This window comes from Macaca nemestrina, chromosome 14 (assembly GCF_043159975.1).
Source record: "Macaca nemestrina isolate mMacNem1 chromosome 14, mMacNem.hap1, whole genome shotgun sequence".
Lineage (NCBI taxonomy): Eukaryota > Metazoa > Chordata > Mammalia > Primates > Cercopithecidae > Macaca > Macaca nemestrina.
In genome coordinates, this window is record NC_092138.1 from 63,224,581 (window position 1) to 63,237,861 (window position 13,281).

The 13,281-nt window shown below is 42.5% G+C and overlaps 1 protein-coding gene across 3 annotated transcripts in view; it reads right to left on the reverse strand.

The window, feature by feature from the left end:
- Positions 1–13,281, reverse strand: part of LOC105485672 (ubiquitin associated protein 2) — a 138,388-nt gene that overhangs the window by 21,330 nt on the left and 103,777 nt on the right. For all 3 annotated transcript variants that reach the window (XM_011748011.3, XM_071077921.1, XM_071077920.1), the window contains 4 exons: positions 12,828–13,041; positions 8,528–8,802; positions 7,565–7,734; positions 5,785–5,998 (listed from right to left, as the gene is read on the reverse strand). In XM_011748011.3, coding sequence (XP_011746313.1) covers positions 5,785–5,998; positions 7,565–7,734; positions 8,528–8,802; positions 12,828–13,041 — 873 coding nt within the window. The remainder of the gene's footprint in view (positions 1–5,784; positions 5,999–7,564; positions 7,735–8,527; positions 8,803–12,827; positions 13,042–13,281) is intronic.

Below are 13,281 nucleotides of genomic sequence, written 5' to 3' on the forward strand. Positions count from 1 at the left end.
TACCAGCCTTCTCTTCCTATTAGGTGCTAAGGACACTGACAAGACAGTGATATGCCCTACAGGAAAGAGACGAAGAATATTCCCTGAGGAATCCAAACGAGCTCACCTATGATACTCTATACCCCTTTCCATTGGCTGATAATCATCAGCTGATTGACCAATATGAAGAATTAGAAAAGGAAGCCAGATGCAGTGGTACATGCCTAAAGTACCAGCCGCACACACCTGTAGTCAAGCTACTCCAGAGGCTGAGGAAGAAGTATAGCTTGAGGCCAGGAGTCCGAGGCCAGGAGTCCAAGGCCAGCCTGAGCAACACAGCAATACCCATGGTCTCCTTTTAAAAATAAACAGGCCAGGCGCAGTAGCTCACGCCTGTAATTTCAGCACTTTGAGAGGCCAAGGCGAGTGGATTACTTGAGGTCAGGAGTTTGAGACCAGCCCGACCAACATGGTGAAATCCCATCTGTACTAAAATTACAAAAAATTAGTCAAGTATAGTGGCACGTGCCTGTAATCCAGCTACTCGGGAGGCTGAGTAGTTGCAGTGAGCTGAGATTGCACCACTGCACTCCAGCATGGGCGACAGAGTGACACTCCATCTCAAAAAACAAAACAAAACAAACAAATAAATAAAGGAAACAATACTGCTACAGATCTCAGAGACATTAAAAGGACAGGAAAGAAACACATTGAAGTTTTATACCAGTAAATTAACAACTTAGATGAAATGGACAAATTCCTTGACATACACAAATAACAAAAGAAACTGAAGCACAGTAGTTCACACCTGTAATCCCAGCTACTCAGAATGCTGAGACAGGAGAATTGCTTGAGCCCAGGAGTTCACCACCACCCTGGGCACTGTAGCTAAACTCCAGCTCAAAGCAAAAAAAAAAAAAGTCTGAATAGCCCTCAACCAATTGAAGGAATTGAATTTACAATTACAAAACTCCTTGCAAAGAAAACTTTTGGCCTAGACAGCTATACTGGTGAATGCTATTAAATATTTAAAGTAGGAAGGAGAACAATCCAACACAAACTCTTACTAAAAAATAAAGTGAGGCTGGTGCTGATTTAAAAAAAATTAAAAAAGTGAAAATTACATTGCATGGTAGCACATCAAGAACTAATGTCTAAAACTACTGTGGAGAATCAACAAGCAGCAATATACAGAGGGAAAAGTCTAACAAAGGTTCAATTTAACTGTGTCTGGGGTGTAAATAAGTAAAATTATCTGGCATGCAGTTGAGAATATATAGTATCAAGTTGAGGGCGGATGCAGTGGCTCACACCTGTAGTTCCAGCACTTTGGGAGGCCAAGGTGGGCGTATCACTTGAGGTCAGGAGATCGAGACCAGCCTAGCCAACATCATGAAACCCCACCTATACTAAAAATACAAAACTTAGCTAGGTGGGGTGACACATACCTGTAGTCCTAGCTACTCGGGAGGCTGAGGAAAGAGGATCATTTGAACCTGGGAGGAAGAGGTAGCAGTGAACCAAGATCGCACCATTGCACTGGGCAACAGAGCAAGACACTGTCTCTCAAAAAAAAAAAAAAATTAACTGGGGCACAGTGGCTTATGCCTGTAATCCCGGCACACTGGGCAGCTGTGGTGGGTGGATCACCTGAGGTCAGGAGTTCAAGACCGGCCTGGCAAACATGGTGACACCCCGTCTCTACTAAAAAAATACACACACACACACGCACACAAATTAGCCAGGTGTGGTGGTGGGTGGCTATAATCCCAGCTACTCAGGAGGCTGAGGCAGGAGAATCACGTGAACCCAGGAGATGGAGGTTGCAGTGAGCTGGGACCATTGCACTCCAGTCTGGGCAACAACAGCAAACCTCCCTCTCAAAAAAAAAAAAAAAAAGGCCGGGCGCAGTAGCTCACGCCTGTAATCCCAGCACTTTGAGAGGCCGAGATGGGTGGATCACGAGGTCAGGAGATCAAGACCATCCTGGCTAACACGGTGAAACCCCGTCTCTACTAAAAAATACAAAAAAAAAAAAAAAAAACTAGCCAGGAGAGGTGGCGGGTGCCTGTAGTCCCAGCTACTCGGGAGGCTGAGGCAGGAGAATGGCGTAAACCTGGGAGGCGGAGCTTGCAGTGAGCTGAGATCTGGCCACTGCACTCCAGCCTGGGCGACAGAGTGAGACTGTGTCTCAAAAAAATATATATATACATATATATATATATATTTGTGTGTATACACACACACACACACACTACATTGTCAGGTATGTAGTTGTTTTGGGGGGTTTATTTTGTTTTTTGTTTTTGTTTTGAGACAATGTCTGGCTCTGTCACCCATCCTGGTGTGCAGTGGCGTGATCTCGGCTCACTGCAACCTCTGCTTCCTGGTTCAAGCCTTCCTCCCACCTCAGCCTCCCAAGTAGTGGGACTACAGGTGTGTACCATCACACCTGACTACTTATTATTATTATTTGTAGTGGCAGGGTCTCATCATGTTGCCCAGTCTGGTTGTGAAATACTGGGCTCAAGTGATCCACCTGCCTCAGTCTCCCAAACTGCTGGGACCACAGGCACGCACCACTACGCCCAGCCACTTTTTGTATTTTTTGTAGAGACAGAGTTTTTTGTCATGTTGCTTAGGCTGGTCTCGAACTCCTGACCTCAAGCAATCCACCTGCCTCCACCTCCCAAAGTGCTGGGATTCCAGGCATATAAGCCACCGTGCCCAGCCCAATATGGTTGTTTAGATTATGTAAGAAATGTTACACGATGAGCTTCTCAAAAACTTACGCTGAAACAAAAACAGCTTGTCATTGGCCAGGCACGGTGGCTCATGCCTGAAATCCCAGCACTTTGGGAGGCCAAGGTGGGCAGATCACCTGAGGTCAGAAGTTCGAGACCAGCCTGGGCAACATGGTGAAACCCTGTCTCTACTAAAAATACAAAAATTAGCCAGCATGGTGATGGGTGCCTGTAATCCCAGCTACTCGGGAGGCTGAGGCAGGAGAATCACTTGAACTCGGGAGGCAGAGGTTGTAGTGAGCCAAAATCACTCCATTGCACTCCAGCCTGGGCAACAAAGCAATACTCCATCTCAAAAAAAAAAAAAAAAAGCAAACAAACAAGCTTGTCATTGAAATTTCCATAGTTCAGATGGTTTTTCTTGTTTTAGTGCCCATCTGTCAGGATATAGACTCTAACTTATTTCTGTCAAAACATCTCTGAGAAGGTAATTTTAATCTGTGGATATTCTGGGCTGTGGAAGGGGAAGAGAAGAAGGAAAGGAGGATGATCCATCAAGACGGCCAAGGCACACAAATACTTTTCTGAATGTTTAGTTGAAGGGAATGATGAAAAAGACAAAACATGGAAAGTTCCATTTTGGTCAGCTAATATGTTCCAAGATTCTATGCCTGTTTGTGATTTTATGTCTTATTAGAGTGGCATAACCTCAGAAAACATAGCTTAAAAACATTATCTGATTTCCTATGCTTTTTTTTTTTTTGAGATGGAGTCTTGCTCTGTCGCCCAGGCTGGAGTGCAACGGCATGATCTCCACTCACTGCAACCTCCTCCGCCTCCTGGGTTCAAGCGATTCTCCCACTTCAGCCTCCCGAGTAGTAGTGGGACTACAGGCACGCACTACCACATCTGGCTAATTTTTGTATTTTAGTAGAGACTGTGTTTCACCATGTTGCCCAGGCTGGTCTCGAACTCCTGACCTCGGGTGATCTGCCCACCTCGGCCTCCAAAAGTGCTGAGATTACAGGAGTGAACCACTGCACCCAGATTCCTATGTGTTTTTAATGCTCTCAGCCATTTGGGTGCTTTTAAGACAAGATTCCTTGAGATTAGCCTGGGTAACATGGTGAAACCCCGTCTCTACAAAACAATTAGCCGGCTATGGTGGTATGTGTCTGCAGTCCCCACTACTCGGGAGGCTGAGGTTGCAGGGAGTTGTGATCGCACCACTGCACTTCAGTGGGTGACAGAGCCAGACTCTGTATCAAAATGAAGAAGAGAAGGAGAGGGAGGGAGGAGGAGGAGGAGAAGGATGAAAGAGGAAAGGAAGGAAGGAAGGCAGGGAGGGAGGGGAGGAGAAGAAAGAAGGTAGGAGGGAGGAGGGGGAGGAGCAAGGGAAGGAGTGGGGAGGGAAAGGAGGGAGAGGGAGGAAAGGGAGAAAGAGAGGGGAAAGAAGAAGAAAGAAGAAAAAGAAGAAGAAAAGGAGGAGGAGGAAGAAGGCGATGACAACAAGATTCCTTCATTCAAATGCAGTTAAGACATCGGATGCATGCAGGCAGATTTAATATAGGAACAACCACAGTGTAGTTGTTTCTTTGGCTCTAGAAAGGCTTCTTCCTAAACTGGAAGTATATCTATACTTTTTCTCAGCTGCCTACACCAAGTAAGATGCTGCAAATGTGTGTGTGAGGGTGCATATATGGTAGGAGGGGTTCTTGTGGGGCAAGGGTTTGGATTTACTCATAGGATTATCAAGTCCCAGTACTGTTAATAAAAATTGTTGGCTTAAAAAATTTACTCAGAAACCTGGGATATATAGAGTTGTTGAGCTGAAATCCTAAGCTATCATGTCATATTTACAAAATAATGTCAAGTGATAAAAGGAACAAAGAGCCCAGTGTGGTGGCTCACCCTATAATCCCAGCACTTTGGAAGAAGGCCAAGATAGGAGGATTGCGTGAACCTGGGAGTTCAAAACCTGGCAATATCCTGTCTCTAAACAATATACAAAAGGCAGGCAGACATGGCAATGCATGTCTGTAGTTTAGGCTCTTTGGGAGACTAGGGTGGGAAGATTGACTGAGCCCGGGAGGTCAAGGCTGCGGTGTGCTGTGATTGCGCCACTGGACTCTAACCTGGGTGACAAAGCAAGACCCTGTACTCCCCCAAAAAACAAACAACCCACAGAATTGCTCACATTGCATGCTCACATATTAATTTTTAGCATTTCTTATCAATAAAGTATCTTTAATTAAGATATCCACATTGTAACTTTTATATGCACTAGGAAACCAAAAATTAGCACAACTTTCTTTATTGCAGTGGTCTGAAACAACCTGCAGTATCTGCAAGGTACTCCTGTAGTGTTATCCATATTATTTTAATTTTCTGGAAGAGAATGATGTTCAGGTATTACTAGTGTGACATGAAAATAGTAAAAACAGCTGATTTGGCCTAGCAGAAATGTGTATACTTACTTGTTTTTTTTTAAGTTTCCTTCTAAGATTCTCAGGAGATATTGGTACATCTCAACTTAACAGAAAGCAATACAATTGGCAATGACCACCAGATATGCAGCTAGCAAGAATCTAGAAGGGTAACACTTTAAAACTATCAAAAATAGATCTGGTTCCTTTATCTACAGTCCAGTATTATTAACAAGCTAGGTAGGGAATACACAGTTTTAACACAAAAATACCTAACAGTGATGAAGAAGCAAATACATTCAAAGCAAATGGGGCAATCAGAGAGAAAGCAGTACAAGAAATATTCAGAGATATTTCAGACAATGTAGAAGTACCCAGTACTACAGCCGAAGTGCTCATACTACGTGGATGCTTGGTTTTCTCCACAAAGTGTATGAACTTGTGGATCTATCCACACACTCAAGAGCATGGGTGCTAGAGATGCCCACTGTAAACAAACTCAATGAACTATAAGGATTCTACCCAAAAGGTCAATTTGTAAAATAAAATCATATCCAAGAAGCATTAATTTAACCAAACATTAATTTCCAAATAAGACAGACATCTTATGAGAAAAAAACTAAAATACCACTTACCATGATGGTTCCTGGAGCTGACTCTGATGAACTCACAGGGCTTTGGTATGGGATCCTGTTATGCACAGAACTCTGGTCATAAGAGGAAGAAGTTGCTACTGGACTAGCAGAACTCAGTGATGAGCTGGTCAGACTGCAGGAGGTAATGACAGAAGTTGTATATGTGGAGTTCTGTACTGCACTGGTCATTGGTAAAGATGTATTCAAAGGCTCACTGAAAAGAGTCAAAGATATTCAACATAATTTTGTTACTTTAAATAGCTTCATGAAAAAAATAAAAATAAACAGCTTCAAGAGATGCAACTACTTCATCAATTTATTGTCCCAAATGAGACTCACCTAATTTACTGAGAGATAGGGGGACATCTTTAAGAATACTTAGGCTGGGCACAGTGGCTCACGCCTGGAATCCCAGCACTTTGGGAGGCCAAGGTGGGCAGATCCTGAGGTCAGGAGATTGAGACCATTCTTGCCAACATTCTGAAACCCCATCTCTCCTAAAAATACAAAAATTAGCAGAGCATGGTGGCGGGCGCCTGTAATCCCAGCCACTCTGGAGGCTGAGGCAGAAGAATCACTTGAACCTGGGAGGCAGAGGTTGCAGTGAACCAAGATCACGCCACTGCACTCCAGCCTGGCGACAGACTGTGACTCCGTCTCAAAAAAAAAAAAAAAGAATACTTAAGAAGATTCTTTAAGGAATCCAGGTGTTTGAGACCATCTTTAAAAAGGGAACTTAAACAAGTATCAGGTTTTGCCTCTGGAATGTGGAAAAACTAAAACAACAACAACAACAAAGTCAGCCAGGCACGGTGGCTCATGTCTGTAATCCCAGCACTTTGGAAGGCTGAGGCAGGCAGATTCATTGAGCTCCAGAGTTTGAGGCTGGTCTGGGCAACACGTCGAAACCCCGTGTCTATAAAACGTATTAAAAAATTAGCTGGGCGTGGTGGTGCACACCTGTAATCCAAGATACATAGGAGTCTGAGGCAGGAGGATCACTTGAGCCTGGGAGGCAGAGGTTGCAGCGAGTCAAGCATGCCACTTCACTCCAGCCTGGACAACAGAGCAAGACTCTATCTCAAAAAAAAAAAAAAACAACCCACAAAAAAACTAAAATCTGAGATTTTGTATTTATAAAATATTCCACTGAAGAAAATTACTGCTGCAAAGATGTGAAGAAATTAGATCCCTCACAGACTACTGGTAGGAATGTAAAATGCTATAGCCACAGTGGAAACAGTATGGGAGTTTCCCAAATGGTTAAGTTACCATATGACCCAGCAATTCTACTCCTGGGATATACATCCCGAAGAACAGAAAGCATGCAAAACTTGAAACCAAATGTCCACAGTAGCACGATTCACTATAGTCAAAAAGAGCAAACAACCCAAATGTCTACCAACTAATGAATGAATAAAATGTGGTGTATCAACACAATGAAATATTTGGCAATAAAAATGATACATTAAACATGGGTGTACCGTGAAAACTTATACTAAGTGAAAGACCAGACATAAAAGGCCACATATTCCAAGATTCCAGTTATATGAAATGTCCAGGTAGGCAAATCCAGAGACAGATTATTGGTTGCTAAGGGGCAGGGCAATGAAGAAATTGAGACTGTCTGCTACAGGTATGGGGTTTCTCATGGAGATGATGGAAGGTCTGGATAAACACTGAGGACAGCTGCACAATCTATTACCACAGGATGTATTCTTTCCACCAGGTGATCTCTTAGGGTCTATTTTGCTTCATAACGAAGGACTAAATTCAGTACCTTAAAGACTTCGAATACAAGTTGATGGGAATCTGATTACTATTTTCACTGCTTGGAGCTGATCCAAATTCAGAGAGAGAAGGTTCTGACCCAAATTCCAGAGCCCCAAACTGCACATTTAATCCCGTGACATCTGCTGAACCAGGCATTTCCACTGCAGAAGCTGGGATCTGAAAAAGCAAAGCTGTCATGTCAGGAGCAGAGGTCACAGATTCCAGGTCACAAAGGCCTGTAACAGAGCCAAACAAGCATTTAGGTTCCCAGGCAATACTGGCAGGAAGGAGGAGTTAGAAACAAGGAGAAAAAAGGAATAAGACTTTTCTAAAAAGAGAAAGAAAAGAAATAAGCTAAGAAAAATTAAAAGGTGGCTGGGCATGGTGGCTCACGCCTGTAATCCCAGGACTTTGGGAGGCCAAGGTAGGAGGATCATTTGCACCCAGGAGTTCAAGACCAGCCTGGACAACACAGTGAGATCCTGTCTCATTTTAAAAAAAAGGAGAAATTAAAAGTTAAACAGGAATGGTTGGCATTAATATCACCACCTGCATCTAAGAGCAATGGGGGGGGAGTTGTGATGGTGGTGGGGAGTGAACACTGAGCTGACTACTCTATTTTTGGGGACTCACCAATGATGAAAGTATCACCTGGTCAAGGCACCATGCATCCTCCAACTATGGGATATGGCAAAACCCTCAAGAACAACAGTTCTCTGAGCCATATCTTCAAATCTATACTTGAAATAAGGATCTGTGGCTCTCAGCACAAACCCACTCCCTCTAATGCTAGTCTGGTCACTCAGAAATGGCCATATCCTTATTATGCAATCAATAAGCTATGTGCTTGAAAAACACTGTATCCCAGTTTCCAAAACTTAGTATCCCACTACTTGAGCTGAATGTAAAAACAATTCCACCTTTAGGCCTGAATGTAAAAATAATTTCACCTTCATGATGAAATGCTCACCTTAGAAGCTGGGGGTATCCGCCGCTTAGCAAGTTTGATGTGTTTGGGCTGTGGCTGGTGGGCAGACACAGAGATATTTTCAATGGTCATGCTGGGAAGCTGCAAAAGCTTGTTCACAGTGGAGGGACTGTCTCCAGGTGTTGATTCTCGAAGTTTTGCCTGGGAAGGAAAGGACTCCAAACCAGGAGGAGGAACAGTGACTGCCTGGCTCTGGTGCTGTTGTCGCTGGCTCAACTGGCTAAGAACTGGGGATGGCTCAGGTTGAGATTTGAAGTCTAAAAAAAGTAAGCAGCAATTAATGAGGCACAATGGCTTCAAACTCCCTCAATTGTTACTTATCATGAAGTGTTCCATTACCACCAATTTCTCCAAATCATTTCCAGCTGAATTTCTTAGGTTTTACACACACACTACGTGTAACACCTCATTTATGATAAACGGGAAAAGTTCCCAAATGGGCACGCACCTTGTTTCCTATCCAGAGAGATCTGGTTTATGTTTAAACATAGGGGGTGATGAACTCGTGAGAACAATATTGTGGTGCTATACACACCTGACCATTAGCTAACGGAGAATCATACTTTTATTATTTTATGGATTTTCTACATAACTGTTAAAAATTTGAGGCCAGGCACGGTGGCTCAAGCCTATAATCCCAGCACTTTGGGAGGCCGAGAGGGGCGGATCACGAGGTCAGGAGATCAAGACCATCCTGGCTAACACGGTGAAACCCCGTCTCTACTAAAAAATACAAAAAAACTAGCTGGGCGAGGTGGTGGGTGCCTGTGGTCCCGGTTACTCGGGAGGCTGAGGCAGGAGAATGGCGTAAACCCGGGAGACGGAGCTTGCAGTGAGCCGAGATCTGGCCACTGCACTCCAGCCTGGGCGACAGAGCAAGACTCAGTCTCAAAAAAAAAAAAAAAAAAAAAAAATTTGAGCCAGGCACAGTCGCTCATACCTATAATGCCAGCACTTTGGGAGGCTGAGGTGGAAGGATTGCTTTAGCCCAGGGGTACAAAGCTGCAGTGAGCTATGATTGTACCACTGAATTCCAGTCTGGGTGACAAAACAAGACCCTGTCTCATTCGAAAATTAAAAAAAAAAAAAAAATTATTAAGTTTTTGCACTAATTGATGTATGTATATACACAATGTCACAAAATCCAAAAGATGGCCAGGAGCGGTGGCTCACGCCTGTAATCCCAACACTTTGGGAGGCCAAGGCAGGCGGATCATGAGGTCAGGAGATCAAGATCATCCTGGCTAACATGGTGAAATCCGTCTCTACTAAAAATACAAAAAAATTAGCCAGGCGTGGTGGCGGGCACCTGTAGTCCCAGCTACTCGGGAGGCTGAGGCAGGAGAATGGCGTGAACCTGGCAGGCAGAGCTTGCAGTGAGCTGAGATCGCGCCACTGCACTCCAGCCTGGGCGAAAAAGCGAGATTCTGTCTCAAAAAACAAACAAAAAAATCTGAAAGATACAAGAATATGTATGACGAATATTAAGTTTCTCTTCCACACTACCCTCCCATACTTGCTCCACAAAGGCAAACACTATACCCGGTTTTCCTGAATGTCTCTTTCAGAGATACTATATCACTATATACAGAGAGACAGACAGACATATATATACAAACACTATATATCTTACTGTCTCACAAATCATTTAATTTCCATTGAGTGTTTCACATTAATGTGCAAAGAGCTACTTCATACTCATTTTGATGACTATACAGAAATCTAGTATACATAGGTATCATTTCATAAAACCAGTACTGTATTAATGGACTTTTAGGTCAAATCTTTTGCTATTAAAAGCAATGCACTAATGAATATATTTGTATGTAAGATGTTTTAAGTACAAGTATACCTGTAGGATCAACTGCTAGGATAAAGTTGCTCCTTCACAGGGTATATTTTGAATTTTGACAAATATTATAAAATTACTGTCCACAGATAGGACACATCCTTTTTAACACACTCTAATACCAAACACTTTTGAATTTCCTGGTTCAATTGGTGGAAAATGGCGTTAAAAAATACAAACTAAAGTGATATAAATGTGCTTAGTATCATTTCATATACTTAAGTGTTCTTTACTTATAGACTGTGTTCTTACCTCTTTAGCCAGTTTTTTAACCTGTTTGTTGTTCTGCTTTTAGTTACTCTTTATATATTAAGGAAATTCACTCTTTTTGTCTATTATACAAATTGAGTATTTTCTTCATTGTCTGCCTTCTAATTTGGTGTTTTCTGCCATACCTAGAAAGGTCTCCCTCACACAGAACAACAAAAAAATTATTCTGTGTTTTCTCTATTACAGTTCCAGATTCACTACGTATGTTTAACTATTGTGACCTATTGGCATTTTGGTATAGAGAGCCAACTTCATATTTCAATTAGATATCCAGTTTTAATAAACTGTTTTTTCACTACTGATTTGAAAAGCCAGTTCTACCATATGGAACACAGGTTGGCCATCTTTTTCTCTATGGGGCCAGAGTACAACAACCTAATATTTAGCCTTTGCGTCTCATCACATTGCCCAGGCTGGTCTCAAACTCCTGGACTCAAGCAATCCTCCTTCTTCTGCATCCCCAAGTGCTGGGATTACATGAGCCACCATGCCCAGTTGGCTGAGTGTGAATAGAATTTAATTTAAAAAAACAAATGACAGATCTGGTTTAGATGCACCCATTTTTGAACTTGGTATTATAGGCATGCACCAAATCCACAGGCTTTATAAAGAATATGGGAATACCACGGTTCTATCTAAAAAAGTCCTATCACTCACTAGTTATGTGTGCAGAAAAAGTTAATATAGGGACCTACAATTGCTCTCAAAAAGGCCTGCTTGATGACGGGACCCTGGCTAGTGTCTGAGAATTTGAACTGCTGGTATGTACTTGGCAAAGGGTGCCAACACACCAACCTATTAGAGTGGCTCACTGTGCTAAGAATGTCTGTATAAACGATGTGGTTTATGCTCAACATCTGCTTTCCTTCTAGGAAACTGTAATTTTGCTACTTGTTATAACAAAAAACATAGGCATAAGGTACCTACGTTTCTTGTCCCAACAAAAACTTTGGGCACTGAGTCTCTAATGATTTCCCTTGGTAGACATCACTTCAAACTCAGGAGTGGTCTCAGGTACTTCCAACACAGTAAGTCATTTCACAGAACAGAGAAATATGCTTCCCTGTCTTGCTATATGCCCTAACCATAAACCAGACCACATGGCCAGTTCCATAATTAATGAAATCCCCTGCTATTCCTTAATACAGTGTGGCATGTGAGTGCTGGTGGGGAATAGTGGCTTAATGTCACAATTTCTGTGGGAGTTTAGTTTAGAAAACATCCAGTCTATACATGGGGCCTCTACAATACAAACCACAGATTGTAAAGCTTGATGAAACCATAGCTGATACTTCGAAATGTTAGAATGAGAAAGCATGAGAGTGTGAGTTAAAATACTGTCCAGGCTGGGCGTGGTGGTTCACACCTGCAATCTCAGCACTTTTGGAGGCCGAGGTGGGCGGATCGCCTGAGTGCAGGAGTTCCAGACCAGCCTGGGGAACATGGAAAAATCCTGTCACATAAAAAAATACAAAAAAACCAGCCAGGAGTGGTGGCATGTGCCTGTAGTCCCAGCTACTAGAGAGGCTGAAGTGGGAGGATCAACTGAGCCTGGGAGGTCAAGATGGCAGTGACGCGCTACTGCACCACTGTACTCCAGCCTGTGCAACAGAGCAAGATCCTGACTCAAAAAAATAATACTAAAATAAAATAATAGAGTAAAATATTGTCTAGGCTGGATACAGTGGTGCACATCTGTAATCCCAGCTACTCAGGAGGCTGAGATGAAAAGACTGCCTGAGGCCAGGAGGTGGATGGAGATTAGCCTGGGCAGCACAGGAAGACCCATCTCAAAAAAAAAAAAGTCTTAAAATAAGTTTTCCACATTCTATCACCATCCTATTCTAATACAGCTCAGAAAATTCTGTCTGTGCATTTACACAAAGTGTTAGATGGTCATATTTGTATGCTTTTACCATACTCTTCAAGGTATGTACTACCACCACCACTACTACTAACAATGAAACTATCAAGAACAATAAAAACAAATAAATGCAGGTATTGTACAACAAAGGAAGACTGATTTAACTGAGAAACTGCAAGAGTTCTACTAAAAAGAAACATCTCTGGACAAATTCCACATTAGCGTTCACAAGTCAATACTCTGCGCCAAAGTTTGAAACGTCCTCAGTGGGGGCAAACTCACAAACAATGTATACCTACCAAAATGACTGAGGACTGAGGACTGGGATGTTGGGGGCTTGAGGTCCCAAGAAGTAGTAGTTGTAGGGTGACTTGTACTATTCTGCTGTGTACTTGGGGTGGTGGTAAACTGGCCCAAACTCGGAGCTTTCAATGGGTCCAAAATCTGGGAGTTGGTGATGGTTGCCATTTTTGGTGGTGCAAGCTCTCCAAATCCTGAGCCAAGGACGGATGACTTTAAAAGGGGGATAAAAGAACAAATCCTCAGCAATACAGAATTTCTACCCAAGGCTTTAAAACACATCAGTATTTTCACAAGTATGTTAAAACCTGTAATCTAAAACATATGAATTACTAAAATATAACTTAGAAAATACTACATGAAAATATTACTATGCAATAAAAATTGACTAAATAAATATAGCTATCCTTCCTCATTCTGACATAAGAAGTTAAAAGGAAGGGAAATATTTGC